The sequence below is a fragment of the Hibiscus syriacus genome, unplaced genomic scaffold (assembly GCF_006381635.1).
Source record: "Hibiscus syriacus cultivar Baekdansim isolate YM2019G1 unplaced genomic scaffold, ASM638163v2 tig00109957_pilon, whole genome shotgun sequence".
NCBI lineage: Eukaryota > Viridiplantae > Streptophyta > Magnoliopsida > Malvales > Malvaceae > Hibiscus > Hibiscus syriacus.
The window spans coordinates 462,897-483,499 of NW_024062539.1; the positions used below are offsets into that span (position 1 = coordinate 462,897).

The window sequence follows — 20,603 nt, forward strand, 5'->3', positions numbered from 1 at the left end:
TGAGACCTAGTGTTTCTCCTTGGGGAGCACCTGTGCTGTTTGTGAAAAGGAATGACGCGTCTATGCGATTATGCTTCGAATACCGTCAGTTAAAGAAAGTAACGATAAAGAATAAGTATCCTCTTCTGAGGATTGATGATTTATTCGATCAATTGAAAGGTACAGTAGTGTTTTCTATGATAGACCTGAGGTCAGGATACCACCAATTAAAGATCAAAGAGGGTGATATTTCCAAAATAGCTTTTCGGACTCGGTATGGACACTACGAATTTGTTATGATGTCATTTGGATTGACTAATATTCCTACAAAATTTATGGACTTTATGAACCGAGTATTCCAACCTTACTTAGATCAATTCATGGTGGTATTTATAGATGATATTTTGGTGTATTCCAAGTTAGGAGAGGAGCATGATGACCATCTTCGAGTGGTTGTTTAGATACTTCGAGAGAATAATAAGTATGCCAAATTGTCCAAGTGAAAATTTTGGTTATCTGAGATTTCTTTCCATGGTAATATAGTCTCGTGAAAAGCATAAGAGTAGATCCTAAAAAGATGCGAGCTATCATGGATTGGCTACCCGTAAAGAATGTTTCTGAGGTTAGAAGTTTCTTGGGACTGACTGGTTATTATAGACGGTTCGTGAAGAACTTCTCAATGTTAGCTTTGCCACTAACTAAGTTGTTGCGAAAAGATGTGCCTTTGTTTTGGATGGAGAAATGCCAAGAAAGTTTTTAAAGGTTAAAAAAATTGTAACAGAAGCCCCAGTGCTTGTACAACCTGAGTCGGGAAAAGATTATGTAGTATATAGTGATCCATCTCATAATAGGTTAGGATGTGTACTCGTGCAAGATGGAAAAGTAGTGGCTTATGGCTCAATACATTTGAAGAATCACGAGAAATATTACCCGACACATGACTTGGAATTGACAGTGGTAGTGTTTGCTTTGAAAATTTTACGTCATTATCTGTATGGTGAGCGTTGCCATGTTTACACGGATCACAAGAGTTTAAAGTACTTGCTGACTCAGAAAGAGATGAATTTGAGGAAGAGAATATGGATTGATCTTTAAAAAGATTATGATTTTATCTTTGATTACCATATAGGAAAAACTAATGTGGTAGCTGATGCACTCAGTCGAAAGACTTTTACAACTTTACGGGCTTTGGATGCGCATATGTCTTTAAAGAAAGATGGTGTCTTGATTGCTGAACTTAAGTTAAAGATGATGCTTTTGGACAGGGTAAAAAGATGCAAGGTCGAGATTAGAAATGCTTGACGATAATGGAGTAAGTCGAAAAATAAGAGGCCAAATACTTTGAAATGAGGGATAATGGATGTTTATATTGTTGTGAAAGACTTTGCATTCCCGATAATGATGAATTGAAGAAATATATTCATTACAAGGCACACTATAGTCCTTTGACGATGCATCCAGGCGGAAATAATATGTATCATGATTTAAAGAGTTGTTATTTGTGGCCTGGTATGAAAAGAGTTGTATTGGAGTTTGTTACAAAATGTTTGACATGTTAGCAAGTGAAAGCTGAATATCAAGTGCCTTCCGGATTGCTACAATCGATATCCATTCCTGAGTGGAAGTGGGAGCGAGTTACAATGGATTTTGTTTCATAGCTACATTTGACACCAGGTAAAAAGGACTTGATATGGGTAATTGTGGACAGATTGACCAAGACAGCTCACTTTGTTCCAATTCGAGTAGATTACTTGATGGATAAATATGTGGAATTGTATGTAAAAGAAATAGTTAGACTGCATGGAGTGCCAATATCGATAGTGTCCGATCGAGATCGAAGATTTACTTCAAGATTCTGGAAGTCCTTGCATGAGGCATTAGATACTCGATTAAATTTTAGCAGAGCTTTTCATCCGCAGACAGATGGGCAGTCCGAATGAACTATATAAATATTGGAGGATATGCTAAGGGCATGTGTGATTGAGTTTAAAGGATCATGGGAAAGGTATTTTCCTTTAGTTGAATTTGCTTATAACAACAGTTACCAATTGAGTATTAAGATGGCCCTGTATGAAGCTTTGTATGGGAGGAAATGTCGAACACCATTAAATTGGTTTGAACTTAAAGATCGAAATCTAGTTGGACAAGATATGATGAAAGAAATAGAGGAGAAAGTAAAAATTACCCAGGATAATTTCAAGATAGCCTCTGATTGACAAAAATCTTATGTTGATTTGAAAAGAAAAGAAATCGAATTTCAAGTGGGAGACAAAGTATTTCTAAAGGTATCGCCTTGGAAGAAGGTATTACGATTTGGGCAAAAAGGAAAGCTGAGTCCGAGATTCATTGGACCTTATGAGATCTTGAAAAGAGTCTGACCCATAGCTTATCAATTATCTTTACCTCCAGATATGGACAAGATCCACAATGTTTTTAATGTATCGATGCTTAGAAGATACATATCATATCCATCTCATGTCATCACCCATGAAGAGATAGAAATCCGACCAGATTTAACTTATGAGGAAGAACCAGTACGGATCTTGGCAAAGGAAAATAAGAAATTGCGTAGCAAGAAAATTCCTTTAGTCAAAATGCTCTTGCAGAATCATAAAATGGAAGAAGCTACTTGGGTAAAAGAGGAGGACATGAGGAAGAATTTTTCCACACCTCTTCGATTCAAGTATTTCTTTAAATTCGAGGACGAATTTTCTTAAGGGAGGAGAATTGTAATACCCCAAATATCAGGTCTATGACTTTATAGAAAAGATTTAAAAATTTGAGGATTTATTTGAATAAATAATAAAAGATGAGAAATGATTTGGAATAGTGGTTTATACTAAATTGTAATAATAGATGAACTAAAAGGGCATTTTGGTCATTTAAGGGGAAATAAATTTAAAATATAGTTTCTTATTAGGGATTTATAAGGGAAAAGAGGAAAGTTAAGTCAACAAAACCATATCTTTTTATTCTTATTCCCCGTGTAAAGGCTATCCTCCATAGCCAACGGTAAGGTTTCATTTGACTAGTTTTTCCTTTCGTTTTTTGTTGGTTTTTGAATCACTGAGTATTATAGAGGCCTAAGGAACAGTTGAATAAGATTAAAACTAAGAGATGGATGAAATATTTAAGATTTAAGAAAATGGGCTTTTGAATGATATGTTAAGATATGAGTTTTTATTGATGTTTACTAGTATATTTGACTTGTCAAAGAAGTAAATAATATATTAGAAGCATTGGATGTGTTTAAAAACATGTTAGAAATAGTGGTATGATTCTTGGATTGAAATGTGCTTTGGAGATTTTTGATGTTATAAGAAGCTAAATGAAGGAAAGTTAGTTGAGATAAGCAAGGAAGAGTTTAATAGTATTGTTGGAGGTTAAAGTAAGGGAATTTGACCAAATGTGGGAAAAAATCGCGCTGAAAATGGAAAATCTGGGTGAGGGTATCAGTACTGATAGAACAGTACCGATACTATAGGTTTAAATGGGTAGAAATATGATTAACAGTGTTGGTACTGATGCAATTACTATCGATACTGATGGGGTATCGATACTAAAAGAAAAGTATCGACACCATGGATTCCATAGTGCCAAAATGGTATCGATACTGAAAGGGAGTATCAGTACCATAGTATAAAAGTATCGATACCATGGTATGAGTATCGATACTATTGAGACAAGAATTATAAGATAGGCTGAAATTGTTATAGAAATTGAAAATAATAGTACTTTTGAGTATTATTAAAGTATAAATGTTAGATAATATACTAACATTTGTATGGTATGTGTACTAAATGGGTGTTTGTGTAGATTATAAGCAAGCTCCCAAGTCAAGCAAGAAAAAGGGCAAGGACAAAGTTACCGAGTAGTTGGACGTCACTACAGCATATTAGGGAAGCATATCAGGTGAGTGTATATATTATAATAATACGGGTTGAGGGAGACTCACAATAAGTTCACCTCAAATGTTTAAATTAATGTATGTTTTACCTTATATGACATATGTTTATAATGTGTGTGGAATTGATATTATGAATAATTTTTAGGGTAGAACTGTTTTAAAATGAAATATTAAATGCCTAATTGTGCATTTGGTAGAAATGTGTCAATCATGCAAGTTAGATGAAAGGTTAAATGCCTTTGGGTAAAAGATTAAATGTCTAACTGTGCATTTGGCAGAAAGGTGACAATCATGCAAGTTAGATGAAAGGTTAAATGCGTTTGGATAAAAGATTAAATACCTAACTGTGCATTTGGCATAAATGTGACAATCATGCAAGTTAGATGAAAGGTTAAATGTGTTTGGATAAAAGACTAAATGTTTAACAGTGCAATTTGACATAACAGTATCATTCATTGATTTGAATAAAAACATTGTAAAGGAGTCTCACGAAGTAGACGATTTATCATGGTTTTGATAGTCAGGACATGCTTATGAATAAATTGTAGTTTCTTTACAAGATTATGCATCACTAAGTAAATACTTAATGTGTGTTGATTTCACGCGTAGGTAAAAATCAAAGCTTTGCCGAGTAAGGAGTGCAGCAGCAACAACTATCATCAATTTAATGTTGACTCATCAGTAACATTGGGACAATCATACTTATTTTGAAACTTAGATGGCATGTAATTGAACTTAAGAAAATATTTTGTGATGTATTTAAAATGATAGTTTTAGTAATATGTTACAATGAATGTTTTATCATTGTGTTAAATTGTATGGTTTTGTTTCAAAATTTTACCAGTTTTCAAATGAGAAAATATTTTAAAAAATGAGGTGACACATGTATCTCGTATAAGGAAATGTATAAGGAGAGATTGGTTTTACAAGCGTATTCTCGGGTCACAAAGTTAATGCTTCTAAAATGAAAATTTTCTTCTCTTCCAACACTGATACAAACCTGGTGAATACGTTCTGTAACTCTCTCGGCTTCCAGCTCTCTACCGACTTTGCTAAGTGCCATGGGATGCCGTTATTTCACATCAGAGTTACCAAGAGCGCTTTCCGCTTTATTGTCGACAAAGTTGAGAAGAAGCTCAGTAGCTAGACGACCTCCAAACTCTCTTTTTCCGGTAGATTTACTCTTGCAAGTCCACCCTCCTTGCTGTTCCTAATTATTTTATGCAAACTGTGTTTGTGATCAATTGGAGCAAATCGCTCGACGATTCATATGGGGAGGATCCAAGGTTAAACCTAAAATAGCCTTGGTGAATTGGGAAACTTGCTGCCAGCCTAACGAAAATGGAGGCCTCGGTTTATGGTCTCTTCGAGCTCAGAACGAGGCTTTTCTTATTAAACTTTGTTATAACTTCCTCATTCGTCCGAACTCGATGAGGGAAAAAATTATAAGGGCGAAGTACAAAGTCAAAGAGATGATGCCTTTATCTATTAATAGCAGGAATGGCTCGTTTGTGTGGAAGTCTCTGTCTAAGGTTTGGAATCATATCCGCGAGAATGTGTGCTGGTCCATCGGGGATGGTCAGAAAACTTCCTTCTGGCATGATGTTTGGATCAACGATATGGGATTTCTTCAGGAAAATGTCTCCACTGCCCATGTTCCCGACTCCCTAGCCACTGTTCGTGATTTCACTTTAAATAGTGGTGATTGGAATTTGCCTCTTCTTCGCCAAATTCTCCCTGAAGATGTGGTCCAACGTATCTTTGCTATGCCTCCTCCTAGTGACCTTTATGGTAGCAATATTCCTATTTGGAGATGGGACCAATCTGGTATATGCTCCGTCAAGTCGGCCTTTAACCTTCTTAATAAAGACAACTGGGATCCGAGAGACTATAAATGGAAAATAGCATGGGACTTCCGAGGACCTCAAAGAATTAGAAGCTTCATTTGGCTCGTGATCCGGCGCCATCTCATGATCAGGCGATGAAACCATCCTCCATGTGCTTCGAGATTGCCATCTCGCTCGATCAACCTGGACCCAATTAATTCCACAACAATATAATTCGGTATTTTTCTCTGCCCCTTTCTTAGATTGGATTCAATTAAATTTAACTAACAGTGAAGATCTAGATACACCGGATTATAGTTGGAAACAATTATTTGGAGTCCTCATATGGAGACTCTGGAAGAATCGGAACTGCTTTGTGTTTAAGGGCCAAATGTGGTCGGCAATGGCAATCATTCTCTCGACTAAAGCTTAGGCTCGTTCAATGAAGGATAGCAGCACCCCTCGCCCTCGCCATAGACTCAATTCCGTTAATGGATGGAAAGCTCCCGATCATGGTGTGCTGAAGCTCAATACCGATGGATCCTTTCACCCTACTACCTTGGAAGCTGCGAGCGGGGGTGTGATCCGTGACATCGCCGGTGATTGGGTAGTGGGATTCTGGAGAAACGTTGGTCGGTGACCAAACCTACAAGCCGAGCTTTGGGCAGTGCTCGATGGCCTAGAAATCGCCTGGTCCCTTAGCGTCCGTAATCTCCAGTTAGAGCTCGAAAGCAAGCAAGCCGTAACAATGATCAACAGTTCGCCGTCGCTTCATGAACCTACCCTTCTAAGATGAATCCGTAGCTACCTTCACCGGAGATGGAGAATGCAAGTCAGACATGTCCCCCGCGAAACTAATACCCTGGCCGATAAGATCGCCAAGATGGGAAGAGGAGGAAGTATGGGACTTACTAAGCTTGATGCTCCACCGCCTGGAATCCAAAGCTCTCAGCCCCGACCATGTGTCGCTGAGGAGAAGGAACATCTACTTATCACAGTGGTTTTTTTCTATAAAAAAAAAATCTATAATGTACGTGTATTATTATTAAGTAAATATTAAAAGAGTAAATTATACATTTTGAATTTAAATTATCACTTATAATTCGTTTATTATCTAAACTTTAATGTTTTTAAAATCATTAATGTCAATGCTTATGAAATGCTAATTTTTTATTATTATTATCACATCATATTTTTCTTTATTCGTATTTTTTAATTAATTTTATTTAATGATGGCATGTATCACCGCATATGGGAATAAAAAAGATAAAAATCATTTTTACTCCTAGTTTGAAATCAGGGGATGCTAGTGGCGTTGGGACAGAAATAGGATTAACTGAATTTGAGGGTAGGGTTGCTGAGGTTGAGAATTTCTTGAAAACAACGCCTAATATGATTCAAGTTCAGGTAGATGTTGTTGATAAGAAACTTGAAAACGAAATTGGTGGTTTGAGTAGGGAATTGAATGAGATAATTGAAGGCCGAACTGCGTTATTGGAGAAGGCGTTGAAAAAATTGGAGCAAAAGAGTGAGGAATTTGATAAATCCTTTAATGAAGTGACAAGTGCAGATTTGTTGACAAAGGAAGAGTTTGGAAAGATGTATGAACAAATGCTAAAAGAGAAGGGTGAAAATGGTGTGTCTGAGGATCCATTGAGTTTAAGTGATCTAAGAGCCTATGCGAGAGAAATTCTTAAGGACAAGATTGAGAAGCATGCCTCGGATGGGCTCGTCAGGGTTGTATGCGTTGTCTTCAGGTGGGGGGAAAGGTTGTTCGGCATTCAGAGCCATTTCTTGGTAGAAAGGGAATAAACTGGTTTTTGAAAAGTGGTCGAAATGGGGTTCATAGGGATGCAGACAAGATATTGAAGCCAAGTTTTGGAGAGCCTGTACAGTGCTTTCCATTGAAAGGAAGCAACGGGTTTGTTCAGATTAAGTCGCGCGCGGCTATCATCCCAGAGGCTGTTACTCTGGAGCATGTTGCCAAGGTAATATTTTTATTATGCTTACTTCGTTATAAAATTGGTTATAGTTCACTCATGTATGTATTTGTTTTTGGTTTGTTTTATGATGATACATCTAACTGTAATTCAGATTCTTTTGATATTGATTCTGAAGCTCTAACATAAGTAAGATGCGAATATTGAAACTCAATCTTTTGTAGCTGTCCTTTTTTGCCGAAATAATTTACTCGTGATATGAACTATCTAAGCTTTGATTCAACTTTCAACCCATGAGCATGCAAAACCATTCTGCTTCTCATTCTATTAGGAAACCTATTTCTGCTGACTAACATCTAATTACTTTGCTAGACTTCTTATGGTTAGATCTTTCTCAATTTGATAAAGGCAATAATTCCTTTAAAGTTGGATATATATGGATCTTTTATATATTAAAGGAAAAACATATGCGAAGATTGTACTAGGATCTCATTTTGAGTAGGTATCGGCTCAGTTCTGTTATAACACAATCCTACCCTGGATCCTACTTCCAAAATTAAATAGGTAAATAATTATGTTTTGTATTGGACAATTATATGTGAATGATGAGTTTTTAGTGGAGTTTCCTTTCCTTCAATGCGGGCTTCATAAGAGAAATTGATTAATAATACAATTGCTGAGGCTTGTTTGAACAGTATGTGCTAATGAGGATGTTTTTATTTATTTGCAATTACTTCTAGCAGAGGCATACTTTTGGAAGTAGTAGTGAATAGAGATTTTTCTGGTATTACTTGATTTGCATTGGCTAAAGAGCGCAATAGATATCTGTATTTGTAGAAACACTAAGCAAAACAAGCAAAATTAACAAAAACAATTTACTGAAAAAAATAACAAAATCCGTAGCTTGAAATACTTTGTGAAAAATAAGAGCAGAAGAATACCATGATATATGTGTTTTGGCTTTAAGCCTAATGTGGTAGAGGCAATAACAAATTTCTACAATGATTAAAGTAAGATGGAGAGAACAATAGTTTTGTACCCAAAATTCTTTGGAATGCGGTCATGCTGGTGCACTAAAAATTATATAAAGTGACAACCTCCATTTTTCCGTCATGGTTAAAGCAGCAGTAGAAATGTTGCTCTTATTCTTCATTTTCAATGGAGTACCCACGTCCAGCATCGTTATCCAATACATATTCAGACATGGGTGTGTAGACCCTTTAAACATGTGGAAAAACTTGTAAAAATTTGAACATGCCTATGTTGGACACATCCTTACACAACCATCACAGCCAAGCTTTGTCATGTAAATCTCCTATGGAGAATTTTTGGTTTTATTCTAGATCATGTGCTTCGAAATAATTATGGGGTAGACACATAGGGAATGACCATATGAATCTCCTTTCTCTAGTCATCTATGATATAAACTCACCGATTCTTCGGCTTTTGTTTTCTGAATACAACATCTAGCATCTTGGATTTTTTTTCTAATAAAAACATATATTTTTCCTTGCGTCGAAAGTAAAAATTTGACAGTAAACCTTTTTAAATTTTTGTATTTATTATCATTTATGTATGGACAAATTTTGTATATTTTTCGCATGAACGATGGCCAGCGAAAATAAATCGAGGAATGATTTAAGAGAGTGTTCTTTCTGATTTTTAATCTCAATTGACCTTTTCACAATTCCTTATTCTGCTGTTCCTGTACTGTGTACAGAGTGTGGCATACGACAGATCAAGTGCACCCAAGGATTGCCGAGTCTCTGGCTGGTTGCAAGGCCGTGACCCTGATTTCGCCGTTGATCCCAACAAGATGTTTCTTTTGGCAGAATTCACATATGACCTCGAAAAGAGTAATGCTCAGACCTTTGATGTATTGAATTCAGCAGGTATTGATATTGTTGACACAGTCAGGCTTGACTTTTCTTCCAACCATGGGAGTGCTTCACATACCTGCATTTACCGTTTGAGGGTGCATGGTCATGAGCCCGATTCTGTTTCAATGGTGAAAACCGAGTCTTGATCTGTATTATATTTGCGACGTGAATTCTTCTAAGCAATTGCTGATTTTTGTCTCTTCATTTAGCTAAAAAATACTTAAGCCATTCTACCAATTAGATACAAAATCCTTATCCTGTTGGAATTTATTCTGTGTATTAAATGAGTGTGAACCTAGTTTTGTGTTTCCACTTTCCAGTTAATTTCTACTTAAGAACAATGGTCTTATTTGTTATGAATCAGAAATAGATAAACTCTAGTTTCCTTGTAGGCAAAGTTTTTTAGACTTTTATTTCTTAGGCGATAGTCGGAAAACTCTGAATGGTATGTAGTAGACTCAGTCTGTGTATTCATGTTTTTTTCCCTATGTCATAATTGTGTTTAAGGTGTTATTTATTTATAAAAATTTTGACACGTTCATTATATATATCATATTTGTTCTATTTATCGTGTTTGGATTTCTCTTTTCGTTTCTAGTACTTTTTCTGGGGATAACCTAAGTTGTAAGAAGCTTGAACTCAATTTGAAACAATTTTAAGCTCGATTGAATTTTACTTTTAAAGGTCAAGCTTGATTTTCAAGATAAAAATTGCACTACTCTAGCTCGCTTATTAGTCTTATTTACTAGGTAAAAAAGAGATCAACTTAAAGCTTGAATTCAAAATTTTCAATACTAATAGAAGATGATAATGAAAAAGTACGATTAGGCTGGCAAGCAACTTGAGTCAGATATTAGAATACTTTAATTTAGCTTGCTTGATATCTCTTGCTGATAGAGCTCAAATTAGACTCGAAAATCACCGAGCAGAAATCATTTCTTTTTCCGAGCTGAAACCGAGTAGTTTGCAAGGATAAGGCAGGCTTTTAGGAGTTATATTGATTGATAGAATTGCTGTATATTTTAGCTGTTTTTTATTCTCCCTGTTCATTTTCCTAAAGAAAATGGAATACAAAGATGAAAGCAGTGACTGCTAAATAAAGTGCTTATGATCTCTGTTTTGAAAACCGGACCGGACCGGCCGGTTCAATCGGAAGCCGTTATGTAGTCCGGTTTAATCTAAACAGTTGAACCGCTATTAGTGAACCGACCAGAACCACTGAATCGTTCGAACCGGACCGGCTGAAAACCGGAAAAAACAAAAAAAAAACCGGGATTTTTGTTTTTTTAAAAAAAAATAAACCAAACAACGTCGTTTGTTAAACGAGCCAAGTCAAACTCGAGTATTGCTAAGCTCGACTCGAACTTGAAAACTTTAAAAGTAAACTCAACTCAACTCAAACTCACAAGCTAAAAATTATCAAGTTCAACTCAAACTCGAAATATAATATTGAAACTTGAACTCAAAAAGGCTTGTACTCAAAAAAAATTAGAAGCTCGATTGAAGCCTAAAATTCGAGCTTGATTGAAGCAAAAGAATAGTTCACTCAATGCTCACCAAAAGGCTCCATGATTTTGAATGTCAAATTACCTCTATTATTTATAGAAATTAGTTGTGATGCGCTTCTATGTTTCTTAGCAATGTGAGATTGTTTTGTTCTCATATTTTTACTCTTTAGACTTTTGTGATGTTCTTCTATGTTTCTTAGCCATGTGAGATTGTTTTTTAAAAAAAATTAAACCAAACAATATCATTTTGTTATGATTTTTTAACCCCGAATTTATTTTTTAATTATAGTTATATAATCATATTTATTATTTAATATGTTTTATCTTAAATATTATGTTGTAATTAATTTGAATCATTTTGTTTCACTTGATTTTATGATTTTTAACTTATATATGTTATGACTTGCTTTGAATATGACTTGTGATATAAAAAAATATTTTTTATTAAATATTTTTGGTATTTTTATTTAATTTTTTAAATAATTATAACGTCGCCCGATTCTTCCGACCGGTTGAACCAATGAATCGGTAGCATGATCGGTTCGTTAACCGATCCGGTTCTAAAAACCATGCTTATGATCTGTAACGTACGGAAAAAAGGAGAAAAAGGCCTATACTAGCTGGATGATTCCTTTGCTAGTTGGACTGGAGACAAATGTTTCTTCAAAGTTCTGAGAGTTGTTATAAAATACTATCATACTATATTCATATATATAATTGAATTATTGGGTGGACACGATGATCAAACTCTATGATGCAAAGAAGTGGTTATATCCAATAGTTGTTGAGATACTTGTTTTTGTAAATATTATCACTTTTTGCCTTTCAAAGTAAGGTGTTTTCGCACACGCATGTTATCCGCGTGGTTTGTGTTTATGTTGTCATGCATTTTGCCATGATGTCTGCATATATTATTTGTCAAAATAAATTAAAATGATTTTTTTACCTTTATCGATTTTTAGATATAATTTTTATTTTTGATGATCAAAATTAATGGTTTTGATGGGTGGGGGGCATGATCATGAAGCCTAGGATCTGGGGAGTTTTAAGGGAAAACAATTAGGGGCGAGTAAAACTCGATTCGAAAAAATTTGACTTAAATTGACTTCGAGTTACAATTTTATAAACTCGTCTCGGCTCGAAAAAATTTCAAGTTCAAATCGAGTTGTATTTTACAACTCGAAATTTTAAGTAATTAGTGTATTTATTTTCAAGTTTGAGTTTAGTCATTGGATTTTGTATAGTATATGTATATTACATATGAAAAAAATATGAAGAAATATATTTGTATTGTATATGTGGTTATAGAATGTCACTTAAATTGGAATTAAATAATATTATAATATTATAAATATTGACAATTAAATTTAAACAGAAATTCAAAAAATCGACTCAACACTACTCGAATTTTATAAACTCCGCGTTTCAATCTTTTCGGAGGAAAAATTAAAGTAAAACCAAGAATGATATAACAAAAGCATCTTTTAAACTCTTTACCCAAAAGAGTTTGACGGAGGAGACATTCAAGATTCGATCCCTACGTTTGACCGTTTCGGTTTTGGAATTTTTTTCCTTTCTTTTATTATTTTCATTTTCTCGAGAAAATCATTCTCCAAATCCTACAATTCATACGACGAAAAGCCCAATGTTTATATTTTATTAAGAATCAAGGAAACTAAACAAATATGGGTTCTTAATCTTGTCTTTGAACAATAAAGCTTCTTCCGTGGACATTTGTATTTATTTGTTTTCTCGTAGAGATATAAATGAATTAATTTTCGGTAAATTGTTTATAAATCGTAAATATAATATTTGTTTATGTTTATTTATTAAGTTATTTTAACAAATACAAATAAATGTTCATTTAATAAACATATGAACATGAAAAAATGTGTATTCCGTTTATCTATATTCACTTATCAATTTATTTACTAATTTCTCATTTTTTTTATTTTTTTTATTTTAAATATTAATAAAAGAATGAACTGATTTGAACCTTAAATGTATATGTTTATAAATGAATATAAATCTCTTTAAAAAAAATAAATACACAAATAAGAATATATTATTAAAAATTTAAATGAGTATGAATATAACATCAACACATTTATAAATAACAAACAAATATTAGCTTAAACTCGATTCATTTACACTCTATTTTCTTGAGAAAATCCGAACATCCACCAAATAAACAAAGATAAATTTGGGTTCTTCTTACTCTTGTTTGTGCGTGTTTGAACGATAACTAAAAGGCAGACATCTTGTTTGCAACTCCAATACTCTTGTTTTGTTTCTGGAAAACCAACTTTTGTTTTTCAATTCTACAACACTGAAACAGTCATCCAACATCCTTACTTTTTTTCAGGTTGTATTTCCCCCCTTAAATCTATCTTCTTTTCTTTGAGACATTGACCCTCTTTGTCTTACCTCCACTCCAACTCCTTTTGACTAAGTTTGGAAATAATAAACAATTATTTATATATATGGTTGTCTCTCCTCGTGCCATATTTGCTTCAGTTTACTTCTTCCTTTCATAGACTTGAAATTGGAAGCTTTAAAGTTTCATTTTGTCTGCAAAGAAAGTATGTGTTTTTCTTCTCTTTTCTTCTTTGATGTTAATTATTCGATTTCCTGTTAAATTCATGTTTTTGTATTTGTTGCAGGCCATTCTTGATGATTGGGGTTGGATTTTCTGGCATGACTGATGAATCAAGACCCGACAAACCAGCAAACTTCAGCAAATCCCCCCACTTTTACTTGTTTCCTTTTCATTTTGGACTAATTCTTTTTGTTTATTTTTTTTTTCAGTCTTTGATTGGTAAAATCTTGAGTGTGAAGGGAAGAAATCAAAGTAATAAAGAGATTGAAGTTAGATTTGATTCCTCAGGTGAGTGCTTATAGTATCAAATAAATGAAATTTACCAATTATCCTAATTGTTCTTATCATATCTCGTCTGCAATAATATTTTATTCAAAAATGCTCTTCTTCTTAAGATAAATTCAATTCCATATATTATTATTATTATGTCAAAGATACTACTCTATTCTCTCTTCTTTTTGCAATGGAAGCAATTAGCATCGATTTGTTTATTTTTTTGGTACAAAAGAGGTCCGGATTTGAGAAGAGGAGAAAGTGTTTCGGATGTCGGGATTCAAAGCTTATATTTACTGGATGTCACCTTTTAAGAGTTGCTGCATGAACGAACTGAGTTGTGTTCAATGCTCCATTTAGCTTTACTTGTATTACTTGCTTTTTTTTTTTCTCTTTTGCTTTATGGAAGTGAAATGCAGGTGTTATGGATAGATTTGTAACCTTTTTTCGGGTATAAAAGAGGCCGATATTCAGAATAGGAAAACAGGGTTGTAGATATCCCCAATGTTACCTCTTAAAGATGATTACATGAACGAACTGGACTAGGTCTCGGATTCGATATCAGTCCATTATCCTCCAACGTCCCATTTAGTTTTTATTTTTTATTCCTTACTTTTTTTCTTTTTGGTTATGCAAGTAAAAATGGAAAATCCTTTTTAATATTTTTATTTTCGGTATAAAGGGGGCTGCATTTCGGGGACAGTTACGAGTATGGGATTCTAATCCTAGACGTTCTAAGGGTACTACACGAACGAACTAGATTAAGTCCCTGAATTCTGAAGCTGTAATTTTTTTCTACTTTGGGGGACTAGAGGATAAGGTTAATCCAAGTTGATGTGATGGTGAAAACATGTATGCAATTTGTTAAGAGTATATTCTTGTCTGAAACTTTAATCCAAAGAGTAAAAAATGGTAGCTTAGCTTTCACCACCACTTTTCTTTGATGTCTTCATTTTTCCCTACTCCCTTGCCTTTTATATAGTCTTGTTCTTTGTTTGAATCCGGTAGGAAACCGAGTGTTCGATTTCTGGCGACAATGATTCGTCGAAAAAGAAAGTTCTTGTTCTTTTATATGTTATAATTCATAACAAATTCTGAAAATCTTGTGTCTAATCTTCAAATCTTACTGTATTTGTTGATTTTTGTGTGTGTTTTGCAGAAGGACAATATGATTTGCCACTTCAACCTTTGCTTTCGAGAGGCGAAAGTGCGAAAGCTGCTAGTGAGAATCTATACTTCCGGTAGTCATAGATGAGATTCATTTTCTTCTTTTTTTCTTTTCTTTATCACCAGCTTTTTAAGAAACAGGCTTGCTTAGTTGATTAGCCCGACTTATCGTTGTTTTTTTTATTTGTCAGTGTCTTCGTTGCGACATGGAATGTAGGAGGCAAATCTCCTTGTAGCAAACTCAACCTTGACGATATTCTTCAAGTTCGTGAAGAATCAGACATTTATGTGTTAGGGTGATTTTCTCAATCTCTCTTGGTTTTTTTCCTTGCAATTCTCGTATAATTGTTTAGTTTCCGGTTTCAACCTCTCGATCTTAAATTTTCTTCTCATAATCTAAGGTTGGTAGTGCATGAATTTTTATTATATTTCTTGAACTCGGGTGTGAGTGCCGAAAGCAGGTGTACTACAATCCCGTCTGGAATCTGGATATAGACACAAGTTTCCGATACATGTATGAGTCAGACCAACATAGCGTTGTGCTAAAGCATATAAGCCAGTTGAGTCGACAAGAAAAAATCGGTTTTGAAGTCTGTTGTTATAAGATTTTCCAGTAATATTTTGGTTGGATACGCTTTTAGCATGCAAATGAAATTTCTTTATTCTGATTTGTTATTCCGGGTTGTTAGTTTTCAGGAAAATGTTCCATTGAATGCCGGAAATGTGCTAGTTATCGAAGACAACGAGCCTGCAGTGAAATGGCTAGCCTTAATAAACCAGTCACTGAACAAGGTTAACTATGTGCCTTTAAGAGGATCGAAATCCATTGCTTCTCCCGGGGGTTCACTGGTTTTTCCTAGAAAGGCCAGCAAGGCTTTGAGGACTGAGAATAAGCGAAGGATGAAGAGTTGCAACTGCCATATAGACTTGGAAAGGAAATATAGCAAAGAATTCTGTTTCGGGTGTCCGCAATCACAAACGAATGAAAATGATATTTCGTCTGAAGATGACGAAGACGGATCTAGCAGCTTTGCAGTCGGTACAATGCCCACTCCTGGTGCAAACTCCATGAAGTTTAGCCTTGTGGCAAGCAAGCAAATGGTCGGAATTTTTCTCACGGTTTGGATGAGGAAGGAGCTTGTACAAAATGTAAGCCACATGCGGGTTTCCTGTGTAGGTCGTGGAATCCTCGGATGCCTTGGAAACAAAGTAAGTCCAGAACCGACGCAGCTAGAGTTGCATCGCATATATTATATTGAAATGAACATATCTGACTGCAGGGTTGTATTTCGGTGAGCATGCTTTTCCACAGGACTAGCTTTTGTTTCTTATGCAGTCATTTGGCTTCCGGAGAGAAAGAAGGTGATGAACTACGGAGAAATTTAGATGTCATAGAAATACTTCGGAACACACAATTTCCGAGGACCTGCAAAACATCAAACAGTAGGGTGCTGGAAAAAATTCTGGATCATGAGTAAGCATCAAACAGTTTTTGAGATATATTTTCTCGTAGTCAATGACTATGTTCGAAAATTTTGCATTATTTGACATTTTTTCGTCGGAAAATTTCCACAGCCGGGTCATATGGCTAGGGGATTTGAACTACAGGATAGCTTTAAGCTACTCTGATACCGGAAAGCTACTAAAAGAGAAAGCCTGGGATGCATTGTATAACAATGATCAGGTAATCTCTTATACCATAGAAGATGAAACCCGAAAATCATGGAAAATTTTTATATATGGATTCTTTATTTTCTCTCAAGTATTGTACACATATGGCTATGAGGGTATGATCCTCTAAATATATTGAAAAACTTAATAATTGATCACATTCGTGTTAGATGCACACTCGTATTCAATGCTCAATCCGAATCTAAGTAGATATAACTCTGATACATAAAAAACTTTAAAGATTTGAATATACTATGTCAGACAAACAGCCGTGTCTGATACTTTAAGTCGAGTCTGAATAACATAGACTTGTTTAGGTCATTTATGCGTATGCTAAAACGAGATTGGATACACGGCTAAAGATCGAAAGAGAGGCAGGGCGAGTACTCAAGGGATGGAAAGAAGGAAAAATATACTTTGCACCAACTTACAGATACTCCCTTAACTCAGACATTTATGCCGGAGAAACAGTTGAAACTAAAAGAAAAAGGAGAACTCCAGCTTGGTATGTATTTACAATTTATCAGATTAAAAAATCAGACCGGAGTTTGAGCTGGTTAGATATTTTCTTCGTATATTGTATCATATTTTCAGGTGTGACAGAATACTATGGCACGGAAGTGAAATATACCAGCTTTCATATGAAAGGAAGGAATCAAGGTTTTCTGATCACCGTCCGGTTTGTTCTACATTTTTGGTGAGCGTTGAAGCAATGGAGGGTGGATCAAAGAAAAGATGACCTTTATTTAAAACAACAGAAATAAACATAGACGTTGGTAAAGATTTCTGGGAATTATATTTTATGTTCAGAAATTAAAACAAATGTATCATACTTGGAATCAAAATGAAAACAACCCAAGTTCTTGAACTCGATGAAATAAAGTGAATGTTGAATTACATCCAATGTTGACATCATATAGCTCATTTAGTTGATGAAAACTTTAATTAATAGAATTAAATCCTGAAATTCTATAAGTTCTTTATATATATATATATATAATGGGAAAGAAATTTAAACGCAAACAAAATTAAGCAAATGGTAGAAGAGGAAAGGAGATGACAAACGAAAAACACAACAAAATTGCTTGCTTTTATTTATTGATAAATAAAATGAATGTATTTCTCGAAATAGTTGTTAGTTAATAACTTCAACATCAAAACTACATTCTAACAGAGATCCATGAATCCAAAAAGCATGATCAAAAGCATGCTGTTAAATAAGTCCTTTATGCTACTCAGTTGAGTCGACAAGCAAACTTGCTAGCCCTTGAACACAATATCAGCCAGGGTATGATCCCAACCTGCAATTTCGGAGAACAATCACAAAACCAATCAACTTCTTGTGTAACTCGGATAAGTGTTCGATAAAGGCATGTATGTGTCTGACATGGGTATATTTAGTGTTCCTCAGTTTTTCCATGTATTTGATGGTCCTTGCAACAAGCAGTTTCAGTCCAGACAAGAAACAAGCAAGTATGACCCAGGCAAAGTACTTGTACTCATAGCATCACACAACTCAATATGGGTTGAAGTCTTTTAGATGGGCCAATGTTATAAACAATTGGAACGATCAAGAGGAAACCAGAGAGATGAACTTCAAATCCTATTTCTATCATAGAAGGGGGAAGTTTAAATTGTAATTTAGATTACAGTTGTTAAATATTGAAAAGAATTTTTACCTGGACACGGTTGCTGTAGAACCCCAAATCTTCCCGGATAACAGTCTCCCTGCAAAATAAGGTGGTTGTCATTCCATCAGAAAACAACTGTTTTTTCCAGATTTCGTTTCATTAATATTTGTACACCATTTGCTTCATGCCAATGTATTTTTATTCATTTGTCATCCAAGGGACGAACTTTAGTCTAATTTTCGGAGTATTTCATCAAGAAACATATATACCAACTCCAGCATTTTTAAGCAAATTGTAGTTAAAAATCAAAGAAGCTAACAGCCTAAGACAACATTTGCCAAAGTCATTATCATGCATTACCAAAGGGTTGCACAAGATGTTGAGATACAGAAGCAACAGGAGAGCTCCAAAACCATAAGGCTAACACAATATGAATTAAGACCTGCACAAGAAGATGGTAAATTTCTTAGGGTGCCAATCAAGCCAACAAGAATATAAAAATCTAGACAGTTTTGTGACACACAGATAGACCTTTGTGATGAATATGACTTTCAAATACAAATCATATGACTGCTTCACCTCTTGGGTAAGATGTGCTTGATCTGAAAATCCAATGTTGCTTCTATAAGTACATGTCATATGGATAAACAATTTAAGGGTTAAAAGGAAATAACTGGACTACAGTGATTGTTTATGAAATGAAGCTTTCTTTCTTGAAAAAAGAAAAGAAATATAGATGAAAATCAAGAAAGAATATCCAAAAGTTCAATTCATTGAAGCCAAAATTTTCCTTTACTTAAAACACGCATACTGCTTACAATCCAGATGTTACATCAATTTACAATACTAAACCAATGTTGGCTCGGACTCTTCATTATTCTAGAAGTATCCATGTTTGAAATTTATGTCCAACACAGAAATACAGAGACACTAACTCTGATGTCTAAATACATAGAGAAACTTAGAAAAAATTAATCATACATGTGTTGGATACATACTTGTCCAATACTTACACCCAAGTCCCATTAACATAAATCAAATCTCCATATCAATATTTGATTGTTAAAAATATTAAATTCATATAAACTTATGTACTGAAAAAAATATTAAGTGATTAACTGAAGAATAGAAACAAAAGTGGCCTCACAATTTGCAAGCTCCTTCTCCTTGGCAGCAGCCATCCTCCTAAGTTTAGCTGCTTGTGCAAATGTAGATGGCCTATGCAGCAAAATAGATGTTGTTTACTCTTCCATTGTGATTGCTAAGCTGATTAAATGGAATTAAATGCTATTTAAATCACTTACTGCGAATAAGTGGCAGCCTCTTTCAGAAGCTGCTTAATCTCCCCACGAAGTTGCATTTCCTTGTCAGTTTTGGATGCTCCCTAACCATGAAAATATAAAACTAATCAACATTGTGAAAAATCACAGGAGAAGTTAGAATATTCAAATTAAGCCACCATATGTGACATCAAGTAGAATTTGGTACCTTCTTCAAATCTTGGAGTCGTTTGGTGGCAAATTGAAATGCAATGACAACGAAAAAGACAAAAGGAGCCGCCAAAGAACTTATTTGTTCATCTAGGATTTCTCCTTCTCCCATATTTTTCTTAAGCTATTGCATAAAAATTTTGATGGAAAGAAAAATGTATAAAGTAAACAAATCTAGAAAGCAAATTTTCCTTTCATTTTTGCAGCTCGGTTTACATAATTTCTTATTCAAGTTTTGAGCATATAATTGCTCCATTGTAAATCAAGGCAATCTTGATGTAGATGAAATCTTCCTCAGAACACCTATAAAATTTTAGATAAATCATAATTTTCGTCTTTCCTAGATCCTTTACATTATTTAAAAAAAATGTACCCTGAAAGTCAGCTTTAAATCGATGCCATTAATTCCACATGAAAGGATGAATAAATGACGATAATAATAACCACTCGATGATTATTGTTGAACATATTTACTAGGAGATAAAAACACAAAAATTTAAAAGAGGGGAAAACCATCGAAGAACAACAAGGACCACCATAGGATATGGAATTAGGAATGATAACAAAAAGGAAACAAATGAAATTAAACAGAAACCCTAATTTCCCTAATGGTAACATGCTAACATGCATCTAATAAGTCTCATAAATCAATCAGTCATTGACAGAAGAATTCTAACCCTAAACAAGCAAAATTAACCAAAGCTTCACCCATTTAATCTCTTTGTAATCCAA

At 34.5% G+C, this 20,603-nt stretch overlaps 1 protein-coding gene and 2 pseudogenes across 2 annotated transcripts; 2 read left to right on the top strand and 1 right to left on the bottom strand.

Moving 5' to 3' along the window:
* Positions 1-6,963: 6,963 nt before the first annotated feature.
* LOC120211014 lies at positions 6,964-9,829 on the top strand (annotated as a pseudogene).
* A 3,884-nt stretch (positions 9,830-13,713) lies between these two features.
* Positions 13,714-17,519, top strand: LOC120211070 (annotated as a pseudogene).
* A 297-nt stretch (positions 17,520-17,816) lies between these two features.
* LOC120211071 lies at positions 17,817-20,382 on the bottom strand. 2 transcript variants are annotated; one of them, XM_039209691.1, is made up of 7 exons: positions 19,870-20,380; positions 19,686-19,765; positions 19,529-19,599; positions 18,913-18,983; positions 18,742-18,823; positions 18,430-18,478; positions 17,817-18,051 (listed from the first exon to the last, which is right to left on the bottom strand). In XM_039209691.1, exons 1-7 carry the CDS (start codon positions 19,981-19,983, stop codon positions 18,030-18,032), a joined length of 489 nt encoding a protein of 162 aa, XP_039065622.1. In that variant the 5' UTR covers positions 19,984-20,380; the 3' UTR covers positions 17,817-18,029. The 2 variants fall into 2 exon arrangements, with proteins under 2 accessions (XP_039065622.1, XP_039065623.1); XM_039209692.1 differs by lacking the exon at positions 18,913-18,983 and having other exon boundaries at positions 19,870-20,382.
* Between the last annotated feature and the right edge of the window lie 221 nt (positions 20,383-20,603).

What these genes read in the sequence shown, in the direction of transcription:
- LOC120211071 (XM_039209691.1), bottom strand. Translation starts at nt 19,983, where the DNA reads ATGGGAGAAGGAGAAATCCTAGATGAACAAATAAGTTCTTTGGCGGCT. An exon ending in GAGGCTGCCACTTATTCGCA is followed by an intron (nt 19,600 to 19,685) that starts GTAAGTGATTTA and finishes TTTGCTGCATAG; the next exon opens with GCCATCTACATTTGCACAAG. An exon ending in AAGTCATATTCATCACAAAG is followed by an intron (nt 18,824 to 18,912) that starts GTCTATCTGTGT and finishes CTTCTTGTGCAG; the next exon opens with GTCTTAATTCATATTGTGTT.